General features: G+C 49.2%; 1 protein-coding gene across 1 annotated transcript; it reads left to right on the top strand.

Moving 5' to 3' along the window:
- Window positions 1-3,328: 3,328 nt before the first annotated feature.
- On the top strand, window positions 3,329-26,954 carry LIMD1 (LIM domain containing 1). Its single transcript, XM_003207256.5, has 8 exons — window positions 3,329-4,688; window positions 10,164-10,265; window positions 20,335-20,402; window positions 21,644-21,706; window positions 23,037-23,167; window positions 24,274-24,325; window positions 25,007-25,075; window positions 25,953-26,954. Exons 1-8 carry the CDS (start codon window positions 3,575-3,577, stop codon window positions 26,088-26,090), a joined length of 1,737 nt encoding a protein of 578 aa, XP_003207304.3. The 5' UTR covers window positions 3,329-3,574; the 3' UTR covers window positions 26,091-26,954.

Below are 26,954 nucleotides of genomic sequence, written 5' to 3'. Positions count from 1 at the left end.
GAGAATAAACATGAGCACAGAACTTCAGCTGTACCTTGCTGCTTTACACTCACTGAAACCATGGCATGTCAGGCCCCAAAACAAATGCCTGTAAGTTGCTTGGCTGTGATTCCTGTCCGCAGGAGCTCATAATCACAGTGCGTGCTCATGCGTACAGAGCCTGGAGCGAGGCCAAGTGCAGCTTCATCATTCGGTGTCTGAAGGTCTTCAGCAGGGTTTTCCACGCTGTCTGTGCATGCATTGTTCTTCCCACAGCTGATTTTATCCTTTGGCATAGGAAGGAAATGTACTTTGCATGGCTGTGAAGGTCAGCGGTGTCAGTGCGGCAGCTCAGCAAGAAGGCTGCTTCCCCAGAGGTGAGGACTCCTGCGAGCCCTGCAGTAAAACATCCCACAGATGTTAGCTCACAGATAAAACGTAGCGGCAAAAAATGTGTGCACGACCCTTACAAAAGAAAGTTGGAAAAAGTCCTGATCTGAGCGAAGTCACAGATTTTTCCTTGCTTTGTTTTTGAAAGCTGAAAATAGACACTTCTATTCCAAAGTCGATACTTCCATTCCAAAATACTTCTGTCCCACCAAAGGGTTTGTTTCCTAAAGCTCTCAGGGGCCTCAGCTTGGTCTGCAGAAAAAAATGGCAGGCCTGAGCTGGGTCTGCACTGTGCTGGGTAGGAGCCTGCCTTCACCTGGTGCACTGCGCATCCTTGGATGTGGAGGAGGGAAGTGGTGCGAGGGCGATGAATGATTCCCATCTCCACAGCTCTTTGCCTGTGAACATCACAGATTCCTCCCAGGGAAAAGCAGTGGAGTTTATGCTGCCATCCATCTACTTGCTGTTGCGTTTTCTTATTCTCTCAAGTCAAAGAAATGCAGATCTGCTGTTCAGTACCAACTCTGACGCTTATTGTTTTAACATTTGAAACAAAAGTGGTAACAGCTGAAGCTAAGCTTGCTCAGTTTCCAGCAGTGCTCTGAATGAAGCCAGTGGGCAGGAGGAATAGGTGTCGAACACCTGCTGTGATCCAGCTCATCAGCTCAAGGAGTTGGGAATTTGCAGCTTTGCACCTGGAAGTTGCTGGACTTCACGGAACAATGAGTCCCATCTGAGTGTTGCTGCCCCTCGTCCTCCTGACTGCAAACAACCTGAAGAAATGGCCTTTCTGAGCAAAGCAGTGGGAGAACTCAGGGAGCTCTTTCAGGAGCAGCAGCTTAGATCTATGAGGGTACCCTCCGTGGCGCACAGTCACTGCATCATGTGACTGTCCTGGGGTCAGAGGAACCTGGCCTCACATCTGTGGCTTTTCAGGTCTCTTCCTCTGAGCTCAAGCACTGCCCCAACAGACATCTTCTAGGTTTTACTTCAGGATTTCCACAAGCCGATGCCAAATAAGGGAAACAAAACCTCACGCTGCTCTTTGTTCTTCGTTTCTGCACTGCAAAGAGTGAGGGAAGTTTCCAGTCCTGGGCTGGCTCAGTTGGTCTCAGAGCAGTGCTGTGCCACTGTCTCTCCCTTGCCTGGACCTCGGTGCAGCCAGCAGTTTCCTTCCCAGGGCAATCACACACTGAGGTTCAGGCTTTAGTTGAGCCGTGGGCTTAACCTCATAGCTCCTTGGTTTTGATGGAGTCCATTAAGAGTCAGTTACTTTTGTTGTCAGCCACTGGTGGCTCAAGCTGAAACCTGCTCAGCACAGAATATCTGCTGCGGCTGTCCTGCCCTCAGCTCCTCATCCCCTGACCCATCTGAAACAGCACAGCACAGCAATCCCTGCACTCAGAGCTGCCCTTACCTGTTTCTGGTCGTAGCCATCAACAGTTCACATTTCAGCTGCTGATTTTTCTGCAAAGGGAACACAAAACAGCCCTGCCTGGGGATGTTTCTTCCCTCAGCCTCCCCACGGCAGAGCAAGGCTCAGAGAGGCTAGATAGAGAGGCTGGTTTGACAGATGAGATTGTTTTCCCCTTGTGCCTCAGTGCTATCCATCACTTAGAATCTCAGCAGGCAGCGAAGGCCTCCTGAGTGATTTACTGTTGCTCCCCGTCCCCCAGCCCTGCTCTGTGCTGCTGTTTGCCACCACAGAAATCACAGACACACTCACTGATCATAAAAACACCAACTGCCTGGGTTCACTCCTGTGAGTCCAGTGTTTAGCAGCAGCTCAGCTCCGGCTCAGGTGGCTGCACCAGGTGACACGTGCCTCCCTGGAGGGGCTGCAGCTCACTGGAAGGGGTGTGCCATGTTAGGGCCTGTGAGCTGTCCCTGTTGCTAAGCAGAGTTCTTGCAAGGGAGCTGCTAGAAAAGGAGGGGATTTTTTGGTTTCTAACAATTTGGTCACAGCCTGATTCACAGTGCATTCCTTAACATTTGGACCCTATCTCCCGAGTGCTTGGGAAGCGTTACAAGTCTGAGCACACGCACCCAGGCCCGCAACTTACAGTGGATTTACTGAGGGGCACTGCAGCCCTCAGGGTCCAGAGCAGGGACTCACTCAGGCTTTGGTTGGTCTGTTAGCCATGGCAGGTCAGGATGGTGCTGTACCTCAGTAAATTAGGGTGGCTCAGCCGGTGAGCGCATTCCTGTAGCTCCCGCTCCAGGAATGCGAACTATTTCCCTGGCAGCTCATAGCTCTGCTTATCGCTGCTGGTGCAGCCCCGAAGGGTAGCAGAGCAGCAGGGTGCCAGCAGCTGGGCAGCGCTGAGCAGACGAGATGAGGGAGGGCTTGTCCTCACCCCATCCACCCAACGCCAGCCTTGGGGTAGTCCCATCCCCTCCTAGCAGATCGTACTCCTTGCAGTCCCTTGCAGGTGGTACTGGTGACCTTTTAAACGCAGCAGTTCAGCTCCAGCTGCGTAGACCCTGTGCCGAGCAGGCCGTCTGCAGGCGCTGTGTGCCTTCCTCACGTCTTCTGCCGACCCTACACAGACCCACCGCTGGCCCCACTGCCTGCTTCGTGCAGCTCACAGTGTCACGGAGGTGCAGCTGCCCGCTTCCCACGCTGCCTTCAATATGCATTTTGTCACCGTCCCTGAGTCCTCTCTCTGAACTGCTCCTTCGCAAAACTCTTAAAATCTCTTCGTTAGCCGTGTGAATTCCCACCCGTCCCTCCGAGGGCAGGCTGCCCGGAGGCCGCGGGCTCTCCTCCTCGGAGATCTCCAAAAGCGCCTGGACAGGGACCCGAGCCACACCGGGGCTGGACACACCCGTTCCCCGCGCCCCGCGCTGCGCCGCGCCGCCCCATCCCGGCAGCACCGATACCCCCGGCCTGCCTTCGCCCTCCGCCGGCAGCACCCCCGCGGGCCCCCAGCGGGCTGCAGTGCAACGCGGCGGGACCGCCCCGCCGGCTCCGCCCCGGCCCCCGCCCCCGGCGCGGCGGGCGGGACTGGCGGCGGCGGGAGGCGGCCGGGGCCGCGCCGTACCTCTGCCGCCACCGCCGAGCGCGGTTCTCTGAGGGCTCCGCGCCCTGTGCGCCGCGGGAAGAGGGACGAGAAAGAGGGGAGAAAGAAACTTGAGCCCGGCACAGCGCGGCCCCGGCGGGCCCCAGCGTGTGGTGGTGGAGGCAGCCGGAGAGCGGGGCGGGATGGACAAGTACGACGACCTGGGCCTGGAGGCCAGCAAGTTCATCGAGGACCTCAACATGTACGAGGCCTCCAAGGATGGGCTCTTTCGAGTGGACAGGGCGGCCGGCAACAACCCGGAGTTCGAGGAGACCCGGCGGGTCTTTGCCACCAAGATGGCCAAGATCCACCTCCAGCAGCAGCAGCAGCAGCAGCAGCAGCAGCAGCAGGAGATGCTGATGGCCACTGCTTCCCTCAATGGTGGGGCCGGTTTGGGTGCACCCCGGCCCGGTCTGCCTACTTCTCGCGGTGCCAAGCCGCCCCTGGGCTCAGCCGCTGGCCCCCTACCCCAGGTGGCAGCCGAGGGTCCTGGCAGCGGGCGGCCAGGCACCTGCAGAGCCTTCCCCATGCCTGGGGAGACTCAGTCCCCCAGCTCCCAGGCTGGGCGGCGAGGCTGGGAAGCGGAGCCCCGCGGAGACCCTCAGGAGAATGGCGGTGATGACCGGCGGGGCAGCCAGGGCCAGGAGCTGAAGCCAGTTGGGCAGAGGTCCTCCTCCTTCTCGCAAGTGCGTGGCCCTGTGGGTCCCTCGGATGGGGCACCAGCGGCCACACCGCAGCACAGGTCCTCCTTCTCAGCCTCCGCGGCACAGCCCAGCCCTGGGTTTTTGGCCCTCACTGAGCCCTGCGGGCCACGAGCCGGTGTGGATGGGCCAACCACAGATGGCGGCCAGCTGTGGCACCAGGGCGGCTCACGGCCCTTGCCACCCAGCTCTGCTCCTGGGGGCCCCAGTGTGGACTACCAGCAAGCTGGCGTCCACCCCGGTCCCTCCAGTCATTTCGTAGCCCACGGCCACAACCACCGGCCCAACGGTGGCCCCGAGCTGGGTGCCTCGCACCTGGCAGCAGCACGTGGGCCGCTGACTTCAGATACGCCAAAGCAGCCTTTCAAGGAGGGCACGAGCAGTCTCTATCCTGACGGCGGGCACCAGGAGGGCTGCGGCGTGGCCAAGGTGAAGTTGCCCTGCCAGACCCTCCAGCAGCCAGAGCAGGGGCCGTCTGCAGCTGAGCTGAAGCTGGAAGCACTCACTCAGCGCCTGGAGCAGGAGATGGATGCGCGGCCCAAGGCCGACTACTTCGGTAAGCACAGCTGCGACAGGACGTGATGCGTGCCTAGGTGTGAGATGGCTCCTTGCTGTATGTGGTGGCAGGTTCATGCCTTCACTTTGTGTGTCAATACTGCTGCTGTTGGGTTATGCCTTTTCAATTTCTTTCATTTAACCATTACTCATCACAGGTACTGAAAACTCTTATTTTAATGTTGCTTTCTTCTTAATCCTTAAGTTTCATAGCACAGCAGCCATGGGAGAACAGTGCTGAGCACCAGCTGGAGCAGTGCCTTTGGGAGGGTCCACCATTGCTGGCCAGGAATTTCTTCCCTTCAGGCGGGTTTTCTCTTCACAACATTGCCCATTCTCCATGTGCTTGAAGTATGTTACCTGAGCATGTTTGGATGGAAAGCAGCCTGTTAAGGAGCAGGACGACATCACATCTATGTGCCATGTGGGGCACGAATGTGGCTGGGCCCACAGGAGGCCATGGGGGCAACCAGACCTGCAGGAGGATGAGTGCTCAGTGGTCCTTGCCCTGGAGGCTCCTGAACGTGGCTGTGCTGCAGTGGTGGATGTGTGACCTGCGAGGGAGCTGCTGCTGGAGTGGCCCTGAAGGAGCTGACTACACACTTGAGGGATCCCTCAGAGAGAAGCTTTGTGGATACGAGGGTTTCCCATAGTCAGCAGATTTTCTGTGCCCCAGGTGTCGGTCCTCATTGGCTCTCAAATGATGAGTGGGTTGCAAGTATTCGGGAGGAATAGTTGACTTGTGGACCGAAAGCTTGGGCAGACCAACAGGTTTGTGTTAGTGCTTTGTGATGGAAAGAGACCGCTTACATGCGAGGATAATGGAGAATAGGAGCGTCCTACCAAACTGGTTTAGTACCATAGGATAGCAAACAGTCATGGCTGGAGTGAGCGTTCCTTTTTCCCTGCCGCTCTGTGATTTAGCAGCAGGGTGGGCGCAGTGATGGCACGCTGAGCATTTAGTTGCAAATTGCATAGTAAGTGTGTTTCTTGGCATCAAGTAGTACACTTGCCTGCAGAGGGCTTTGCTGTGATTGTTTATCTCAGGGCTTGAGATCGAGTTTAGCTTTGTGGCAGGCAGATAGGTTTCTGTCCTCTGGCAGAAAAGTGATGTGTCCTGCTGCGTTATCGGGCTTGCTGCAGCCTGGAGGCACGCTCTAGTGCTTTGCATGCTGAGCTGGGAGTGTGCTGCTCCAAGGAGCTCATGGGTCCTCACTGTAGTGCTGCTCTGAGGAGCCCTGTGTGAGCACGGGCTTGGAGAAAAACCTCGTAGGAGACAGCGTGCAAAAATGTGAGGATTTTGCTGGTTGCCAGTAAGCCAGTGGGATCATAGCTGCTACAGAATGCGCTTGGGAACGACGTGAGAAAGCAGGCAGATGGAATAATAGGCTAGATTTATTTGTACTTTTTTGTCACAAAACAGGTGGCAGCAGCTGGGGAAGACTTTTGTCTCACAGGACGTTTACAGTGAGGGAGCAGTAATCCTGGCTCCCAGCCGGGCTGCTTGGCAGGGCTCTGGAGCAGGCTCTGTACAGCACCTGATGTGTGAGAGCAGGGAGACGGGGCCAGAGGGCGAGGGGTGGGGTGCAGGTGTGCAAGAGGGTGGTGAGAACCTCAGCTCTGCGTGGGGGGACTGCTGGTCCATCTCTGCCTGGATCAGGTATTTATCATGAGCAACTCTGTCTGTAGGAAAGGAGCTGCTTTTTTCTTCACCATGTGAAAATGAAGGTTTGTAAGGTTTGTCCTAGAACAGCATAAAGCAGTGACGAGTCATAGTGTGGATAGGATGCCCTGCTGAAGAGCAGCAGGGAGCCTGGTCATCTGTCAGCGCCCGCTGACTTATGCAGCACATTTATCTGTTCAGGGTAGGAATAAGTGAAGAGAAAGAAGCAAAGCCAAGGTTGTTTTTGTTTTTGTTCTTTGTTTTTTTTAATAATGTGAGCAGTGTGGGCTGTGTGTGCCTTTGGAGGAATCTGGGTTCTCCAGGCGTGCTCTCAAGTGCTGACGTAGTTTATGTAGGACGTGGGGTGCCTTCGGTGTCAACTGAGGGGTGGGGGGCAATCCTTGCATCACTGCCTTGAGCCTCAGGAGCAGGTAGAGCCCCAGCCTGGGGCTGCTGCTGGAATCAAGCCAGGACAGCCTGCACAGTCCACTCCAGGGAGCATCCAGCAAGGAGAGGTGCCTTACTGCCCCCAGCCTGCTGCAACTGCCGGAGATCCTGACAGAAATCGTTGATACTGGGGTTCCTTCACCCACAGGCACGAAGGGATACCTTTAGAGCTGTAGTGTGCAGTATCATGCTTTGACCAGTGCTCACTTCATACAGCTAGATGAAAGTCTCCATCTGATAAAGCCTATCCATAGTGTTACCAAGAGGTTTTCTTAAACACTTACAAATGGTTATAAATATTTGTTAGGTGTTAGGTGTTAAGTTTTGACTTCCTTCCTTATTGCTCACAGCAGAGCTGCAGGTACGTTAGCAGGGCCTCACGTATCTTGTTTGGCAGCAAAGCACTGGGCTGTCCCCCCCCCAGCATCCAGCAGCCATCCGCTTAACACGTCCACAAGTTTCTTTCCCTTGGTAGATGCGGTGCTGTAGGTGAGCAGCTGAAGTCCTGGGTGGACTGGAGCCCCAGCGTGTCCAAGTGGGTGGAATCAGTTCCGAGTGCAGCAGCTCTGCTTGGAAGCTGTGTGCACAGTGGAGCTGGTGTTGTGCATTGTGTTGGGAGCACACCACAGCCCTCCTCATGGGAGCTCAGCTGGGTTTGTAAAGCAAAAGTCTACAACAAAAGGAAAGAAAAAGGAAGGAGGTCAGACAGAGATCTGTAGATATCCTGGCTGGGATGCTGTTGCAGTGTGGAGTCTCATTCATTTTGCACTGGAGTTCACATCATCTCTCACATCTCTCACTTAAAATGTCTCAGAGGAGTTTGATGGCACTTTGTATTTCACCAGCACTGCGTGCAGGTGGGGTTCAACATTGCACGCAAAGATAGGGCAAAAAAATTACATTTATCGACCTTGTGATTCTTTGGGTACTTCATCGCTATGAGTAATGAAGTCAGTGATGCTACTGAGTGATGAGGGGGCCAGGCTGCCCTGTTTTCCAGGCACTCAGTTTCACACTGGTCTTGAAACCACTATGAGACATGAGGTTGCTTGGTGGGGAATAGCAGCTTGCTGAGGAGTGCAGTGTGTGGGAAGGCCTTGTCCCCTCGGTGCTGACTGGGGGGTCTTGTGAAGAGGCGATGAAGTTACCGTGAGCCACAGGGAGCTGGCATTGGGTTTTGGAGATGGTGTGATGTAAAGATGGAGGAACCGAAAGCATCACATGGGGTGTGACGTAGGGAAGTCTGTTTCAGCAAGCAGTCTTTGAAAAATGTGTGCATGAGTTGTGGTGGTGGTTATGGTGGAACACACTGGTGGGTCTTCAAGAGTGGGGTCTGGAACACTGAAGCTGTGACTTCATGCATCTCCTCCCTGCACAAGCTGGGAGCAAGGTAAAGGCAAGTTGCCTTGGAGCCCAAAGGCTGCATTTATGGTTGGCTGTAGTGTGCCCAAGCAGACAGAAAGGTGATCCCAGGAATATTAGTATGTGTGTATCTCCCAGCAAATGTGACATAGCAGCACTCAGAGGAAACGCATTTAAAGTATTTGAGTCCTGTGGGAGCACGAGTCCATGTGTTGAGCTTTGGGGCTGGGACTGACATCCTGGACAGACAGACAGATAGGTTAGGTGTCTGGTAGCCTTTCCCAGCAGCCACACTGCTTGCTGCTGGCAACGATGGGCTCTGGCTCCCTGGACACAGGGACGCTGTGCCCTGGAGGCTCGTCGCCTTCCACGTGATGCGTCCGATGTGACAGGGAACAGAGGCTTCTTTGTTGCTTGGGTTGAGCTGCCCGACCAGCAGAAATTGGACTGAAATCAGCAGTTTACATCCCGTGCCCTTTCCAGATCCGGCTGCCTTTCTGCCTGTGCACTCGAGTGTGAATTTTTGGGTGCTGCGCATGTGCTCCAGGCTCACCGCCCCAGTGCTGCAGGAGAAAACTCTTGTTCCTCCCCTGTAATGCCACATGAGCCTGGGGGCCTGATAGTGGGGGACTGTCTGCTCAAACTGACACTCATGTAAGCATGGTGAAGTAACCAAGGCCTTTCATTCTTTGTCTTTATTTTCCATGTCCCAGGAGGGCTAAATAGTGGACAGGAGGGTTAAGCAGAAGGTGGAAGAAGGGCAGCAGAAGGTAGAGAGGTGTGGGGCAGCGAGGGGTGGGTATGGATGGTGGATGTTGGGCAGCCGCAGGATATGGCCAGGCCATCTGTCCCCTTGGGCTGCACACGGCCACTGCCTGTATTCCACAGCCTCAACAGGACGGGCACAGGATGGATGGAAAGGAGCTCATTGCTACTCATACACAGAGCACACGGATAATTTTCTGCAGCAGCTGCTCCCTGGCACAGAGAGGGGAAAAATGCAGGCACTTCCAGCGTGTCGTTTCTCTGGAAAGCTTGGTGGATATCATGGAAAGAAGGTTTTAAACAGCAAAACCTGCAGTTTTTCCGTTCACAGCTCTGCGTTGCTGCAGTCAGAAGGGAGCTGTGTGAGCTGGCCTTTGCTTCTGTGCCGGAGCATTGCACAACTGTCGGGCTGGAGCTGATCCTACATGCCTGGAAGAGAACACAGGCATACGAAAAGCCAACTTCTTCTTATCTTGTCTTTTTTTTTTGTGGTAATGCTTGCGTGATTTATCTCATCTTTCATTACTGATCGTATTTGCTTTCTTAAAGTGTTTCTTTCAATAGATAACAGAGATAAATCTGCTTAGTTTGAAGAGAGCACGTTCCACTAACCTCGTGCCAACCATGTGGGGGTGGGCCTGCGGCCAGGCCAGCCTTTCCCCTTAGGTCCGATGTGACCAAAACAGAGCAACTTCTCATCCTCTGCAACCTCCCTGGAGGCTTTGGTTGGTGTGGGCTCAGGCTCTGGGCATAGTAGGGCTTGGGGCAGCGCTCTGACAGTGAGAAGAGACTGCAAACCAAACCTGGGCTATCAGCGTGGGTGTTATTTCCAGCACTGCTCCCCAGTAGTTTTCTCCCCAGCTCTGACAAGACCTTTCCAATTGCTGTGGAGCATGCAGTACCCAAAAGCAGCAAAGCTTTGCTAACCGCAGCATGACTAAGGATCTCCAGGAGACTGTCCTGCCCATATGGCCTGATGTGTTGGGAGCCCCAGCATGGCTCCTTCCTGTCCACATCCCGTTGTGAGAGGAGTCTGGGACTGAGGACACAGTTTGGATGGCCTCGGTGGCAGCATTTCTCAGGATTCATGACACCCATGTCACCTACATGGTGTCTGATCTTCAGCTGAGCAGTATAGGGCAGGTGTGGTGACCCTCATAACTGAAGCACCCAGCCCCATATGAACCAGTGTGCTCCTCAGACCTGCTCCTGACCTCTCTTGCCCTCTCTCTCTTGTAGGAACCTGTGTGAAGTGCAGCAAAGGGGTGTATGGAGCCAACCAGGCCTGCCAGGCCATGGGCAACCTCTACCACGACGGCTGCTTCACCTGTGGAGCCTGCAGTAAGTAACCCTGCCTGGTGCTGCTGCTCAAGCCCTGTGATGGATTCTTCTGGTGAATATTTTTCTGGTGTAAGGAGGAGAACAGAAGGATGCTGTTATCCATTTGTCTGCCAGCTGGAGGCTGCTGCAGCTGTGTGCCTCTGTGGCAGAGCTTAGTGTTTGTTTTTTGAATAGATTCTTGCTAGGCATTTAGGAAAGATATTTTGAATTGTGCCTGTTCTCTGCTTTCTGGTGTGCGGGGAGGTTATTTTCATTCCTTTGTCTCTCAACGATAGCCACATTTTCTTATTTATATGAGTGCTTTGTTTCAAAGTGGCAGTAAGTATACCCTAACTAGAACTCAGGGCTTTTTAGTGTCCATGAAGACTTTACAGCTATTGTCCCACCACATTAGACAGCTCACAGCCAGCTGCTGGCAGGATGCTCTCTGCATGTCAGTACTCACCTCTGCGTGGTGGGCAACCCAGTTCACTGTTAGCTGGCCATCCCCTGCTGCCAAAAACCACACGTTTAAAATAAATAAATAAAATAGGAGGAGTTTTGCTATGGAGCTGGCTTGAGAAACCAGGCTTCTTATTTCAAATTGTGTTTTTAAGGTGGTGGTTTTGAGTTTTGTTATGTTTCACCCCAAGCTAGTGGGTATTTTTAGAAATGTAGCTGTGTATGTGGCAGTGGTAAAAATAATAATAATCCATCTGGTGCTCATGTATGTATCAGTTTGGTTTTCCAAGATGAGCTTTTGTGGTTTTTTTCTCCCGTGTTGTATTTAGAAGTGTAAACTCATCAGGACTGGAAGGCCTGGTGTTTTATTTGGAGCTGCAAAGCAGGAATAAATATAGAAAGATGTGTGTGCTCTCTAATAGTAGCTGAACCTTGAACTGCAGCTCACTTCCCAGCTGTCCAGCACCAACTGCCCTGCCTCACCTATGCTGTCAGTGCACTGCTTTGCTGTCATCAGGCTGAAAGCAGGAAAACTGAAGAGAAAAGGGGTGTTAGCACAGGACAAGTTTCCCTATAGGCTCAGCAGCAGCAGCTTGCCCCTTTTTTCTTATGAGCTGATTTGAAATCTACAGAAAGAATCCCTGGCTGCAGCTTCAGGGACCTTCCTCCATTTGTGCCCCAGCAGCCTCCGAGCTGCCCTTCTTCACAGATCTCTTGTGACAAATAATGACAAATAACCCAGCAGCAAGTTCCATCTATCTTAAATTTCTAAAATTACAGCTGTGCAACTGGTGCTTTAGAAATAAACACTTTGCACCCTTCTTTTAGAACTGATTTTATTGTCTTGAGCACTACAGAGCTATGTGTGGTTGCGGAGGCTTTAGTGGTCACTTCTTTTTCTGTATGTTTGGTTAAGAAATAGCTTTCTTCCATATCTAACAAGGTGTGTTAGTGAGAGCTGAAAAAATAGCTGTTTACTTCTTATTCTGAAAGGCAACCCTCTCCAGACCTTTCCAGGATGAAATGGTTTGTGCTTTAGGTTATGCCAGAAAGATGGAAAGAGGCTGAGACCAGCAATGCAGAGCTACGTTTCTTGCTTATCCAGGAATAACTGAAGCATCTCTGGTCTGAAACATCTGTGGTCTGATTTTTGGGTGGTCCTGTGTGGAACCAGCAGTTGGTCTCCACAGTCCTTATGGGTCCCTTCCAATTCAGGATGTTCTGTGATTCTGTGATCTCTATGGAGCTGTGTTGGGGCTTTCAAACAGGGAGATGCCAGCAGGAAAACAAAACAAAAAAAAGCTTGGAAGGAGTAATAAGAGTGTTTCTCTGAAGAGAAAATATTGTGTATCCCTGTGAGAGAACAAGTCTACCATTTGACCCATGCTCAAGGTCTGCCGCCATTTTCCATGTGCTTTCAGGCAGCAGTGTTTGTCTGCTGCAGGGGATGGACAGAAATATTTTTCTCCTGTGAATGTTGTGGTAAAAAGCACTTCTTAATCAATGGCCACAATCCAGAGAGCTGCAGATTGCCAGAAATCTGCTGAGTGTCCGCTCTCCAGGTTGCGCATTGTGACTTCAGGGATGTGTTTGCTTCTTCCCTTCCCAGTCCAGCCACTGGCAGCCACACAATAACAAAAAGGCCATACTGTGCAGATCAAGGAAATGACTTCTCCCCTTCCCTCCCTGCTCCCAGGCGATTTGTTGGTAAAAGAGAAGAGGAAATGTACTTCAAATGCTGCACGTTTCTGAGAGCGCTGCTCCCTTCTTTCCGGCCTCTGCGCTCCCTGTCGTACTGTTGTGCACTCCGTGTTGGGTCAGCCTGCTAGCATCTCCTGAGTCCTTCCTGGCCACATGATCATTTGAGTTGGAAGGAACCCTTTGAGGTCATCTAGTCCAGCTCACCTGCAATGAACGGGGACACCTACAGCTACATCTGGTGCTCAGAGCCCAGTCCAGTCTGACATTGAGTCACCTTTATTGTAAAAAAATTTCTTCCTCACGTCTAGTCTAAATCTCCCCTCTTTTAGTTTGAAACCATTTCCCCTTGTCCTGTTACAATGCACCCTGCTAAAGTGTCTGTCCCATCTGCCACATCAGAAGGAGCAGGCTGCATGTCGCTACCAGTGAATGCTGTTGCTGTGCTTCAGCTTTGACGCAGGCCTTTTTCTGCCCGCGGTGACGTCTCAGAGCAGGGTTCCCAGTGACTGGGATGCTGCAGCTTTACTGAAACTTACATGAGTGCAAACCAGGGTGCTCCTGCTCTGCCCCTACCTGAGCTCCATGCCCCAGAGCCTCCCCCAAGGTGCTGGGGAGCCATGGGCACGTTTGCACATCCCCTCCTGCCAGCAGGCCTTGCCTCCTGGCCTGCCGTGTTGGTGAAGCTGAATTGGACTGCAGCTGCTCTGCTGATGGCTGGGATGGCACGCCAGCCTTCCCTGTAGTTGTGAAACAAGGCCACTGTGAGGAATCCCCCCCTGCACAAATTGAAATGGTTTCCATCGTGGGTAAAGTGCCTTCAGTGCTCTGCACCATGAAGCCGCTGTGATAAACGTGATGAGATTTTTCTAACTGCCAGAAAAATATACATTTGTCTGGATAGTGTCGCCTGCCTGGCTGCAAAGCACGTCCTGAGCAACACATGTGGTAACTCTGCTTTCTATCTGAAAAGTAAGTAGTTAGGCTGTGTGCTGAGGGTCAAGTGGAGTTCGTCTTGGACAGCATCCAGTGCAGGCTGCCTTTGAGAAGTGATTTCAATCCTAAAATCTGTGCTCTGGTGAAACACTGAACATCTCCCCTCCAATAAATAAAATACACCAAATTACCTATTAAGGTAAAGCGTACTGTCCTCCAGATATTTATATCTGCCTTCTTGCTGTTTTCAGTTTAGCAAGGATTTCTAATTTTGTTCGTAGTTGGGTTTGTGTCCAGATGGTGCCTTGGTTTCCCAGATACAGAAAGCTGAGTGGCTCTGAAGGGCTGGGTGCACCAATGCCTCCTGGTGCCGAATTTCCTACACCCTGTGTTTCCTGCTGTGTGTATGTTCAGAGATAAATGGTAGAAGGGAGCAATCAGTAGAGCAGAGCTATACATATGCTACAGGGTTCAGTTGTCAGGAAAAAATGGACTGTATTATCTGAGCCACAGGCATGCAATGCAGAAAATTTGGCTTAGAGGTCAAAACAACAGATTTAGAATGATTACTTTGGCATCGGAGTCTCGTTTATCTTCTTGTTTGTTACAAGGCAGGCACACAAACAGGGCAGCTTTCTGTGGAGGGGAGAGGGGAAAAAAATGTGGTCTCTCTGCTGCTCTGATACTGCATGATATCTGCCTTACATGAAGGCTGTGAAAGTAGATTCAAAAAACATCCTCAGAAGTCAGACAGCTGTTTGCTGCAGGTTTGAGGCATCTGTTTGCATCTTGCTTTTCTTTCAGTTTGTTGGACAAATATTTTGACTTATCAGTTGGTTTGTTACACATTAACTTTTCAAGATTCTGTGTAACCACTCACTCACAACACTGAAGAACACAGGTATTTCCAGGTGTTGGTATTTATTATTTAGCTAGGAAGGAGCCCTTATAAATGTCATTTACCTTGGGTTGCTTTAGCACTTCTTTCTAGGACTCACATAGGCTCTGATCTGACAGTTCCAGCTCTGCTCCCCACGCACTTGGGAGCATGTGGTTCTTGTGCTCATGCCGTTGGGTCCTCAGAGGAAATCTGAAAGCTAAAAAAGTGCAAGGGAAGTGTCAGAGATGACTATGAAGGAAATCAGTAGGCGAGCACGGAAGTCAGAAAGAAAGAACTGATTGCAAGGTGGTCCGAATGAGGGTTTGACATTCAACTGCAGCAGGAGAGCCTACTGCAGAACCAGGTTTTGTCCCCTTGTTGCAGAGAGGTGAGGATCTGCACGTTGCCAGATTACAGAGTTCGACCTTTGGCGTGCCTGCATGACTTCTATTTAAGCTCAGATCTCTACTGATGTCTGTGTAAGGGTAACAGATTGCTGTTCCAGCAGCAGAGTTTGAAATAACACCAACTGGCTGTCTCTCACTACATTTCACAATATAGTTGTGTGTATAGATATTAAGGGTCATTTACTAAACAAGGTAGTAAGGTATTGCATCAATTTAACTGCAAGGATCGTCCTCTGCTTGGGCTAATTAGTCGTGCAGCAGTGATTATTAAGCACAGTTACATGGAACTCATGGTGTCTTTGGGCTCATTATGTTGTGTGGGTGTGCCCTGTGCTGGTGTACAGCTCCTGGAACAGCAAGGCCAAGGTGTTCTTTGGCACCTGTAAATACTGCTGCAGGCAAGTGCAGCATAATCCTGGGCAGGCAGACTGACAGCCCTGGGAAGCGAATTCCCCTCAGTGTGTGTGTGCTTGTCTTCAGATGCAAAAGCTGCTCCAGCATGGGCAAGACTTGCTCATGTGTCTGGCTCGTGCAGGCTCCAAACACAAAACCACTGCGCTGATCGGCACGCGTGAGAAGTGTGCGGGCCTTCAAAGCGGGGAGTGTTAGGTGTTGCCAGGAATCCTCCCTCAGCATCCCTTTAATAAAATTATCACGTGATAGGCCGTGCAGGAAATGATGTATTTTTTAGCAGGAGTAATCTCAGAAGAGATTCAGACCTGCCAGGCTCTACGGGCTGTTGGGAGACAGAGTAGCATCAGCGCTTGTTTCCGCTCCAGTCTGAATGCTGCTTTGTTCTTACTGACTTTCTGTCTTTGAGCTCTCAGCTCGCTGGTGAGAAACCCCTGTGGTGTGGCATCCACACTTGCTGTGCAGGAGAAAATCTAGGGCAGCTGCCATGGCAGGGCTGTTCCTCCTCTGGCCAGATCCCAGGGCAGTGCTGCTGTGAGGGCTCAATACAGCCCTGAGGCCCCCAGCAGATATGCTTTTTGTTAACAGGCATAGTATTGGTTGTGCTGTGCCATAAGGATTTAGGTGTGGTGGGACAGAGTGCTAGATGATTCATTTCCAGGCTCCCCTTGCCTGTGGAAAGCTTGGACCCGATGATCTTTGGAGGCCCCTTTCCACCTGAGTTGCTATGATTCTAGGATTGTAGGAGGTTCCTCATAATGTTTTAAGCAGTAACTTGCTAGGTGCTGTCTCAGTTTGCACTGTGGCCTTCTGTACTTTGAAAAATTGTTCTCTTGTCTAGCTTTGATGCTAGATACTTCTATGGTCAGAGAGTGAAGCAGTGCATTTAATTCTGCCACTCTGGGGACGTTGCTGCTGTGCTTGTGGTGCTGGGAACAAGAGTAGTATGTAGGGGAGGACATGAAATTCCCACCTCAAAACCTTGTCTAGTCACAGCTTCAGCTTCTCCCTGAGTGCTTCCTGCTTTGCTGCATAGTCACAGAATCTTTAAGGCTGGAAAAGACCACTAAGATCAGCTAGTCCAACCACCAACCCCCCCACCATGCCCATGACCACATCCCTCAGTGCCACATCCACACGGTTCTTCAACACCTTCAGGGACGGTGACTGCACCACCTCCCTGGGCAGCCTGTGCCACTGCCTCACTGCTCTGTCTAAGAAGAAGTTCTTCCTAATATCCAACCTGAACATCCCCTGGTGCAACTGGAGACCATGTCCTATCACTGTTACCTGGGAGCAGAGGCCGACCCCCACCTCACCACAGCTTTCTTTCAGGCAGCTGTAGAGCGATCAGGTCTCCCCTCAGCCTCCTCTTCTCCAGACTGAACAATCCCAGCACCCTCAGCCGCTCCCATAAGACTTGTGCTCCAGATCCCTCACAGCTTCGTTGCTCGTCTCTGGTCACACTCCAGGGCCTCGATGTCCTTCTTGCAGTGAGAGGCCCAAAACTGAACGCAGCGCTAGAGGTGCAGCCTCACCAGAGCTGAGTACAGAGGGATGATCTCACAGAGAGCATTGCCTGGGGAGGTAGAAGCTGCCCTCCTTTTTCCTGTGTATGCTTGAGCACTTTGGGGGCAGTCCTTTGGTGCAGGGCTGGGAGGAGAGCACTGCTTGCTGCCCAGTGCACGTGCATTGTGGGGGGCACAGCAGCTGTCTCTGGAGCAGAGGCTGACTGAGCATGGGGTCAAAAGCCAGTGCTGGAGGTCTCAGAGAGTAATGCTGGGGTTCCCTTAAAATAGAAGCATTCAAATATCTTCTCACAATGGTTTGCTATTAGCAAAGGAGAGGTGCTGCTCTGTTACATGGCCCGCTGTGGTTTCTCAGTGTTTCCCCTTGAAGAGCCATTTCTGCCTTTGCCTGTGGTTGCTTTGCTGTTATGGGCAGCTGACCTTTTGCTACATGCTCCAAAGCATGCTTTTGGCTTTCAGGTCTTGGGTATTTTGTTTTTCCTCTGAGTTTGTTTTTACTGCTTGAAATGTTGTGAGGGTACAGAGGGTGTTTTGCAGTCCAATTAAGAGAGACAGACTGGTAATGGGGCTGCTCTCTTGGCACAGTTTTTCCTGTCCTTCTGCCCACGGGTTCACAAAGACTTTGATCTGGACTGGGTTACCTGCCTGTTGGTCACAGCTGAACTAGGCTATGTGCCGGCCTCTAAGTGACCCTTTCGTGCAGCCCCAGACTCAGAGAAGACATTGTGTCACATTCACTGCCACATGCAGCCGTGGTGGTAGCCAGCAGAAGTGGGACAGATACCAGGAATGAAGGAGAGCTCTGATGCTCTGCCTAGTGTGGGGCACACAGCAGGAGCCGTACGGTGTGGTGTCAAAGGCAGCGTCCACAGAAAGCACCACAAAAACATGTACTGGCTGGGCCCTGGTGGGTCTTCTGTGCTCCGAATCATAGCATCATAGAATGGCTAGGGTAGGAAGGGACCTCAGAAACCATCCAGTCCCTCTGCTGCAGGTAGGGTTGCCAACCACTAAATCAGGCACTGGATCAGACTGCTCAGGGCTCCATCCAACCTGAGCACCTCCATGGATGGAGCATCCACAGCTTCTTTGGGCCAACTAGTCCAGCACTTTACCACCCTCTCAGTGAAAAACTTTCCCTTGACATCTGATCTAAATCTCCTCTCTTTTAGTTTAAATTCATCCCCCCTTGTCCCATCACTATCTGCTTATGCAAAAAGCTGATTTCCCTTCCGTTACAAGCTCTGTTTAAATATTGGAAGACCATAATGAGGTCTTCCCACTGCCTTCTCTTCTCCAGACTGAACAAGCCCAGCTGCCTCATTCTGTTTTTGTAGGAGAGGTTCTCCAGTCCTCTGATCATCTTTTGTGGCCCTCCTCTGGACTCCCTCCAAAAGCTCCACATTTTTCTTGTGCTGGAGTCCCAAACCTGGATGCAGTACTCCAGGTGGGGCCTCACAAGGGCGGAGAGGAGAGAGACAATCCCCTCCCTCGTCCTGCTGGCCACCCCTCTTTTGACACAGCCCAGGATACTGTTGGCCTAGGCCATAAATGCATACTGCTGGCTCATGTTAAGGTTATCATCTATCAGGACTCCCAAGTCCTTCTCCACAGGGCTGTTCTCAGTGGGTTCTTCTCCCATTGTGTATACATATCTGGGATTGGCACAGCCTAAATGCATTAGGCCTTGCAGAACCTCATTAGGTCCATATGGGCCCATCTTTTGAGCTTATTTATGTCCCTTTGGATGGTGTCCCTTTAGATGGCATCCCTTCTTTCTACTGTATCAGCTGCACCACTCAGCTTAGTGTCATCTGCAAATTTGCAGAGGGTGCACTTGATCCCATTGTCTGTGTTACTGATAAAGATGCTAAAGAGTTCTGGTCCCAAGGCCCCTGGGGGACCTCGCTTGTCACCTGCAAGATCTGGAAACTGAAGTCCTATTCACCTGCCATTGGTAACGTGCAAATCTTATATCTGCAGCACTTCAAGAAGGACTGGTTTATAATGATAGAAGCTCAGGGCTGGCAGCATGGAAGGGATGCAGGAGCTGTTGCCAGCCTGCATGAGACTTGCCCACCTGCTGTGCAAATGCCAGAGAACTTCCTCTGTGCTCAGATAAGAGAGAAGTAAGGTCCTTGCTGCCTCTCTAGCCATGCAGAGCCCTGGCGTCCAAACACAGCCCTGCATCATTACATGCGTTGAGAGCGATCTCATTTTCAAACATGGGTTTGTGACCCCCGTTGTCCTAATTAATAATAGAAAAGCAACTTCAAAAGAGAACTAGCTCCCTAGCAAGTAAATGAAAGATTGCCCAGCATCTCCCCTTAGCTATTGCAAGTCCCTGGTAAAGTTCTCTCTGTGTATCTTCAGAAGATGGACAAAAACACTGACATCCTGGCAGTGCAGCCCTGTGGTATCCTGTGGCCAGCTGCTCAGTCAAGTGTGTTTAGCATGAAAGCACTGGTGACTAAGCTTGCAGTGTTCTGAAATTGGTGCTGAAGTGACCTTGAGGTCATGCTGGAGGCCCTGCAGCTAGGTAGGACAGTCCAGGAGGGAGCAGAACATAAAAGCATGCAGCTCAGACTTCCTGTTGGGAGAGTGGATGAGAGGGTTGAAATGATTTCTTTCAATGAGAGATTAGCTAAGTTCAGGAGGAACTGAAAGTGAAATGCAGTCAGGAGCTGGCAATTTAGGACATGTATTAGAGCAATTGCTTCTGATAAAGACAAATCATGCCCTGGTGTTCCTAGGTGTATCAAGGGTTTGAGTTGATCAGAGGACTGCGCAGCGCTGGCTGCAGTGGCTTCCCCAAAGTCCTGTCGCCGTCAGTCTGGACCTTTGAATGTCACCAGGTTAAAAATACACTGGGTGCAGAAAGCCCCATAAATGCTTCTTTTGTCACCATAGAGGAATGGCGCAGCAGCAACGATTCAGGCTTCAGCTGCTCTGCTGGATGAGTACTGCTCACACACTGCTTGGGGCTGCTGCCCAAAGAAGCACCCTCATCCTGCAGCTCCGTGCATGTTTTCCCTCACCACTGCCCACTTGTCTTTAAGGAGAGATGTTGCATACAAAGGGGAAGGCACTTGGGAAGATCACCGGAGCCCACGCTATCACATAATATAAGATTGAAGTTAAACATTTCTGAGCTCACTGCCAAAAGTTGGAGCTGCTTTGGAGCCTTCCCATGTAACATCATGAGGTGTTTCCTGGCCAGAGAGTGCCCTCTGGTGTAGACAGCAGATGGCAAAGGCTTTAGTTGAGTGAAGGATTTCTGCTTGGCTTCTCCCTTTTCTTAATGTTCAGCAGCCAGCATGATTATTGTTCGAAGGCTGCCACACAGTCCTAAAGCACCGAGAGGTGAGTCCAGACCTTGTGTCTTCCACATCTGTAAACCAAGGCAGCCAAGGCCTCCATTTAGGTGTAGCAGTGGGAGCCATTTTACTGTACTGTACTTGTAGCTGTACTTTGTGGAAAACAGAATGCAGATGCAAAGCATAAACACAAAAACTGTAGTAAATATAAATGTATATATATACACATTTCCCATGTGTAGAGTCTCTTCTTGGAAAAATGTCATCTTGTCTCTGTTAGGACATTCTGGAGGTGGAGGCTCTGCTCCAGCTGTAGGATTTTTGTGTTCTGATATCGTTGCTGTGGGTCACTTCTCAGTTATCACTTCTCAGCGCCCAATTTTTGCTCACATTTTCTCCTTACTCTCTATTGACCTTTCTCTTCTGCTTGTGTTTTTTTTTTTTCCTTAGGTCGGAAACTGAGAGGAAAAGCCTTTTATTTCGTCAATGGAAAGGTGTTCTGTGAGGAAGATTTCCTGGTAAGCACACAGCTGACCCTTGTGTCCCCACCATGTCTCAGCCTCCACAGGAGACACAGGAGCCTTTCTCCTTGGTGGCTCTGGCTGTGTTTTGCACAGCTCCTGCACAGCCTGGTCATTCTCCCCTGCTCACTGACAGACCAGACTGAGCAAATTGGCCAGCCCTGAGACATGGTGGCTGCCCACATGTGACACTGCAGGTAGCTGAGTGGGAGGCCATGGCGTCACAGTGCAGAACCCATAGCAAAGCTGGAGCTTCTTGGGCTGGCATCTTCAGAGTGTGTCTGTTACCATTCCTTGGAGATAGGAGCAAGATGAATGGCTACAGAAGAATGAATGAGGGAATTTCCTTTCCCAATGAACTACTTTTGCTTGGGCATCTTAATGGATATCTTTCTGTTACCCTCAGTGGCTTTGTGTGAGTGTATTTAAGTGTGAATCAATTCCGTGGTCCATGGGTGGTAGATAAGGAGCACTGCAGTGATGTTACAGAAAATACAAAAAGCCATAGCCCCTCTCCTCACCCCCAAGACCTCGTAGATTAAACCATCATTGAGACTTGAAAAAGTTGTATTTGCCTCCTACTGGAGGAGTGCAGTGATTTCTATCAAAGAGAAGTAAATTGATTTTCTTTTCTCTCACCAGTATATTCTGCACAGACAGAAAATGGAACCATTGGTTAAATGCATCTTAAGTATTCAGTTTTTCCAGTTTGCCATTCAGAAAGGACTGAAACCTTAGACAGAGGTGTTTGTTGGGAGATGACAGTCGGTTCCTTACCTTTAGCTTTAATAGACCTAGAAAGGTGTAACTCAAAGTAGAATTTGGCAAATGTTGTGAAGTGAGCATGTGATAAGTACAGTTAAGCTCCTGGTTTGTAGATTCCTACGGTCAAATAAAGAACTAAGTCTTATGAGTAAGTGACTTATTTATTATTTTATTATGTATGACTTATGTGACTTATATTATTTTATTATGCATTTATAGCATTTGCTTATACGCTAAAATAAACTTAGGACTTGAAAGTTACAGGGCCATGTACTCCTTCTGAACACTGCAAGTCTGGTGTCTTAATAGAATATTCCATCCACAGCTTCATATACTGAAAACAAAAACAGTGGAAAGTTTAGTTTGTGAAGGAGTACAGGAAAAGGCCAAGCAAATAATGCCCTACAATATGCTGTTGCTTATGCTCTACTAGCCTTGTGAAATGTTAAGCCACTTCCTTTTTGTCCTTGCAGTACTCTGGTTTCCAGCAGTCAGCTGACAGGTGTTTCATTTGTGGTCATTTGATAATGGACATGGTAAGTGATTATTGCCTTAGGTAAAAAATCCCACAGCTTTTTAGAAGAATGTACCAACAGCAAAACATTTTGATAACTAGTACTGTGTGTTGTCATTTGCTGGTCTGCCTAGTGAGAGATGGGTAGCAGAAAGAAAATCTGCTAAGCCTTTGTTGGCTTTTGCAGGGAAGCGAAGCTGGCATCCTGCTGCATGTATGTAAGGACTTTGCTCTCCCTGTTTTCAGTGCAAATTGAAAATGATGCCTTCAGATTTTTCATCCCCTTCTGGGCTTCTCTGAGCAGAGTTTTCATAATCCTGTGCAAAAAGAAGAGGCTCTGCAGTGCTCCCTTGCTGTGGGGCATCAGCCGTGCTCTGCTGAGCCTGTCTGTCTGACAGTCAATTCTATGTACCATGTATAGTGAGTTTCATGTACCTTGAGGATGAAGCTGCTGCCTTGTCACAGCTTCATATATGTGATGGAAGGCTCTGGACTGACTTTCTGGGGAGCCAGAGTGTGTGAACCAAGCTTCAGTCCCGATCTGTCCAGATCCTTAAAACCCACTGAATAGATGTGCACTCCCATCAGCCTGCAGCAGGTTGCCATCCATTCAGGATTTGCAGCAAGTAGGTGACATCTCAAGGCATCAGCTGGCCTTCAGCCTGCACCAGGCCGTGTTTGGCTGTGGGTGATGGGGAGGGAGACAAATTCATGAGCTGACGGTGTAAAACTAAAGCTGCAGCAAAGAAATGAAGACCTTCAGGGTGATCATGGCACTCCTCCCAAGCCTTCCTGATACCTGTTGTTAATTATCTTTGCTTGCCTGCTTACACTCAAAAACATTAAAATTGGAAAAGCTGTTTTATGTAGCAGGTTGAGTTCAACGTGGTTTTTGTAGTCTGTGTTAATTAGAAGGCCACACCAGTGAGTACGAAGGTCTAAATTTAAGGTGATACAAAAACCTAGCAATAGTAATCATCCCAACCTCTCACAGAGAACATAGAGATGTGTTTCCTTTTTGGCCTGGTACATCTTGTGATTATACTGATTCTCCACCTATTGGCTTTAAAAATCATTTTCTTCCCTTTAAATCTTGTCACTTTTATCCAGTATTGCTAACTATCTTAACTGAGCTTTCTTATCCACGCTTTCTTATCCACGCTAACATTTCAGTTCTAGGCAATCCAGATTCCAGCTGCCCTTTCTTTTCCTGTTAACTTTTAGAAGAGGTGAAAAAAACCAACACAGCACTGCTTGTGAACATGCAGCAGTGTGTGATGCAAAGCTGTGAGTGTTATTTCACCGGTATTGACTGTTCACGTGTTTCTTTCTTGTCTCTTGGTTTGTTGCAGATCCTGCAGGCTCTGGGGAAATCATATCATCCAGGCTGCTTCCGATGTGTGGTCTGCAACGAGTGTCTGGATGGTGTGCCATTCACTGTAGACACTGAAAACAAAATCTACTGTGTCAGAGATTACCACAAGTAAGGACAAAATAACATCAGAGGAGACATGATCAACAAGCCTTTTCAGCTACTTAGAAACTACTGATCAGTGAAACAAATAGAGGATTAGAAGCTAGGAGTTTGAGGATGGGGTTAGACTCTAGAGTTCCCTATGCCTCTCCTCTTGCCCTGCCATTGGCTTCCTGTGTAACTCTGAGAAAGTCACTTAAACCCCAGGCTTAAGCTGCACCTTCTGCAAAGCAGAGAGTGTTTAGTGGTCTCTGAGGTAGGTGAGAAATAGTGCTTGTGGAGCATTCTGTCATGTAAGACATTAGTCTGCGCTGAAGGAAGACTGTGAGGAGTCAACGCGAGCTGCTTTGGAGTAGCTGCAGAGCTGGGTTTCAAAGAATGTTTTTAGAAATCACCACTGAACATCCAAAGCAAACTTTATCCAGCTTTAAATTAAATGACTAATGAATCCACTTGAAAAATCACTTATCATTTTGACAGTAAAATAGAAGAGCTCTGCTCTTAGCTAGTAGTTATGGGATTAGAGCAGCACACATTTTGAGTGCCTGTTTGGCTAACATGCTCCTGTATTCTGAGCAGACAGATAATAAGTATTGCTCAAGCAGTCCCTGGAATTGTTTTATATTGTGCTTCGTGTGTCACTGTTGTTCTGAAATGACACGTATTTCCTTGCAACTTCATTTATTTACTGTACAAGGCTTTGAGGAATCTAGCAGACCCTTAGTGTTTTCTCTGAAATTTCCTGCTGTGGTACAAGGCAACTCATTCTTTTTATATGCTTTTCTGAAGCCAGTTCTGCTCACTTTCTCCTCATTCTCTCTTCCAAATTTCTTATTAATAGCCAGGAATTTTACAGTGTTTTTGTTTTGTTTTACTTGTTTTTTTTTACTGGCACTAAGTGTAAAATCTTTTTTTACCTGACTGAGCAACATGTGCCAAGCATTACTTATAATCAATTGTAATTGAATTTGTGATCTTGAGATGTTAAGCTTTCCTATGGATAAATTATTTACAGCTTTAGTGTTTTGTCTTATCACCAACATGACTTATCACCACAGACAGGACTCTCGTTTTTATGTTGATAACTTGCCTTCAATTTCTTGTTCTTCCTGCAGAGTTCTAGCTCCAAAGTGTGCAGCATGTGGGCTTCCCATTCTGCCATCTGAGGTGAGAGCCTTTTATTACTTATCCCTTCTGGGGAGAAGGCATTATGTCTCAGGTCTTGCTCTCTTCCCTTCTTGACCATCTTGTGAAGATGAGTGTCCTTGTGGACTTGGAGAGACAATTGCTTCCACTGGAGTGCTGCCTTTTAAATGAAGCTCATACACTGCCCTTGAGATGTGACCCTTCCTTTGTTTGATAACAAAGCTTATTCCCCTCAGGCCAGGCTACTGTATTACCTTCTGCACTATTATACTGCTGTTAGCATTGTGCACAGCTACCATTCCTTCACTTCAGAGAATGGTGGTGGTGCTCTGCTCACCCTCTGGGACTAATTCATTGTCTTATTTGGAGGAGATGGGGCTTTGTCAAAGCCAGTTTAAAGTGCTGAGAAATGTGATATATTGAAGCTATCCAATCATCAGTGCATGTTTTAGGATAGATGTGAACCGTTAGCAGAGAGGATTCTACGTTTCTGATGTTATGCTTTAGAAGATATCAGCAGGCAACCAGTGATGAAGCTTTAGTGTAAAAATAGGTGGCAGGATTTATTTGTGATTTTCAACCAATGGCCAAAATGCATTTGTTCAACACTGATATTGTTACAAGAAGCAATCTGCAGAGTGCATGTGTCTAATCCTCCCGTAATCCTCTGTAATTTCTTCTCATTTGCTTGAATGCTTACAGGGGTCTGATGAGACCATTCGCGTTGTGTCTATGGACAAGGATTACCATGTGGAATGTTATCACTGTGAGGTAGGTCAGCAGCTTTCTAGGGGAGTAGAGGGTGTTTAAAAGTGATAGTAACTGTTATTTTTAAAATCTTCCCGCTTCCAGTGGCAGTACATAAGCAATTCTGACCTTGCACTCTGAAATCTTTTAATATTGTGGCTGACAAAGGTCCATCTGTCAGTCCACTTGCTATCCAGTTTATTTGTTAATGAAGGAAATGTAGTGAATCAGTAAGGTTCTCTTGCTGCTGTTTGAAAGCCCTGAGCTCCAGATCACATTAGTGTATCTGGTTTCCAGGCCAGACTGTTCAGAAACGCTAAGGTGATGAGTGATCCTATCTGGTGTAAGTTCTCTTCACTTATGAATGAAGTGAATGTGCGGTCAGTGGTAAGGAGAGGATATATGGCTGCCACAAAAATCTCAAGAGATGTGAGCTCTTAAATATTCATGGAGGACTTCCCAGAGAGCCTTCATACGTATGTAAAGTGAATTAAAATATGTACATGTCTTCTATCATTGTGCTCATAGTGCAGTGGAAAGGAACCCCGACTCTGCAGGTGAGTTTCACATCAGTACAACTGCAATTAATTTAATGCAAAGTGGTGAATCGTACCTGAGAGCGTAAGGAAACATGAGTATGTTTAAAACATGTAGGGATGCAACTCACCATGAGATAAAGCTTATTTAGTCAAACTAGTTAAGACCTATGTATACAAGGCTGCCCTTCAAAATGCCTATGTCAGATGTTTTCCTGCTCTTGACAAAAACTGAACTTATTAGGAGGGAGCCGCTGGCGAGGAGCTCCTGTCCTTGTCACAACATTCTCCTGCAAGCCAGACCCCAGTTGACACTGGGAGATAAACACATAGTCTAATTAAATTTGCATGACCTCTCTCTGCAGGACTGTGGGATGGAACTGAATGACGAAGATGGGCATCGCTGTTACCCTCTGGATGACCATTTGCTTTGTCACTCCTGTCATCTGAAACACATAGAGAATGGCACAACCCCAGCAGCTGTGTACCAGCATCACTACTAGCCAACGTGGCTGACAGCTGGGAGCCCTGACAGACCATTTGTTATGTGATCACCCTACCCACCGTTGATTTCCTGTGCATGTTTTTCTCCAGTCGGCAATTTTCCTGTGAAAGGATATGAGAGATTTTTGCTGGGTTCACAGAGTTTGTATGCATTTGAGTTCCAGCTGTACCAAACTCTATCTACTTGACCAGGAATGTGGCACATTATCTAAAATTGGTTTACTCTTACGTGCCTTTTTCTGCTTCTTGGAGATTCCTTTGGGCTCATTTTAGAAGATTCTTCAGTGAAAGCACAACTTGCTATCAAGCCAACAAACTCAGATCATGCCATGCACAGTTAAAAAGCTGGAGGCTGGCTTGCCTGCCTGCTGGGAATGCTCCATCAGTCTACTAAGTGATTCCTGACAAGAACATTTCATCACATTCTCCAAAGGACATCATATTATTAATACGAGGTTTTAGACACACTCTCTTAGTAATACTTTAGAAAATAAATAAGTCTTTGCAAAACAGTGTGCTAAGACCTCCCAGTGAATGCCCTGAACTCTGGTATATCAAGCGTGGCTGTAAAAGCACCAACTCTCCAAGCATAGCCCAGGCATGCTGGCTAGCAGCTGGAGACAATATCCCATTTTGAACAGAACAAGAAACTGGAACAAGCTGAGCTAAGCTACTGTGATGACTGGATACGAGCTGCTGCTAGAATGTCACAGCAACACACAGGGACCCATCTGCTTTGTCACAGTGTGAATAGAGGATGATGTTTGGAAAGATTGGGATGCTGATAGTATGGACGTAAGGGAAATCCATCCCTGTTCTTGCTTACAGAGCTCACTTTGGAAAAGAAGTTCTCCATGTACAGA

The sequence above is a fragment of the Meleagris gallopavo genome, chromosome 6 (genome assembly GCF_905368555.1).
Source record: "Meleagris gallopavo chromosome 6, MGAL_WU_HG_1.1, whole genome shotgun sequence".
Lineage (NCBI taxonomy): Eukaryota > Metazoa > Chordata > Aves > Galliformes > Phasianidae > Meleagris > Meleagris gallopavo.
The sequence above is the reverse complement of the archived record's forward strand: the minus strand, read 5'-3'. Positions and strand labels throughout refer to the sequence as shown.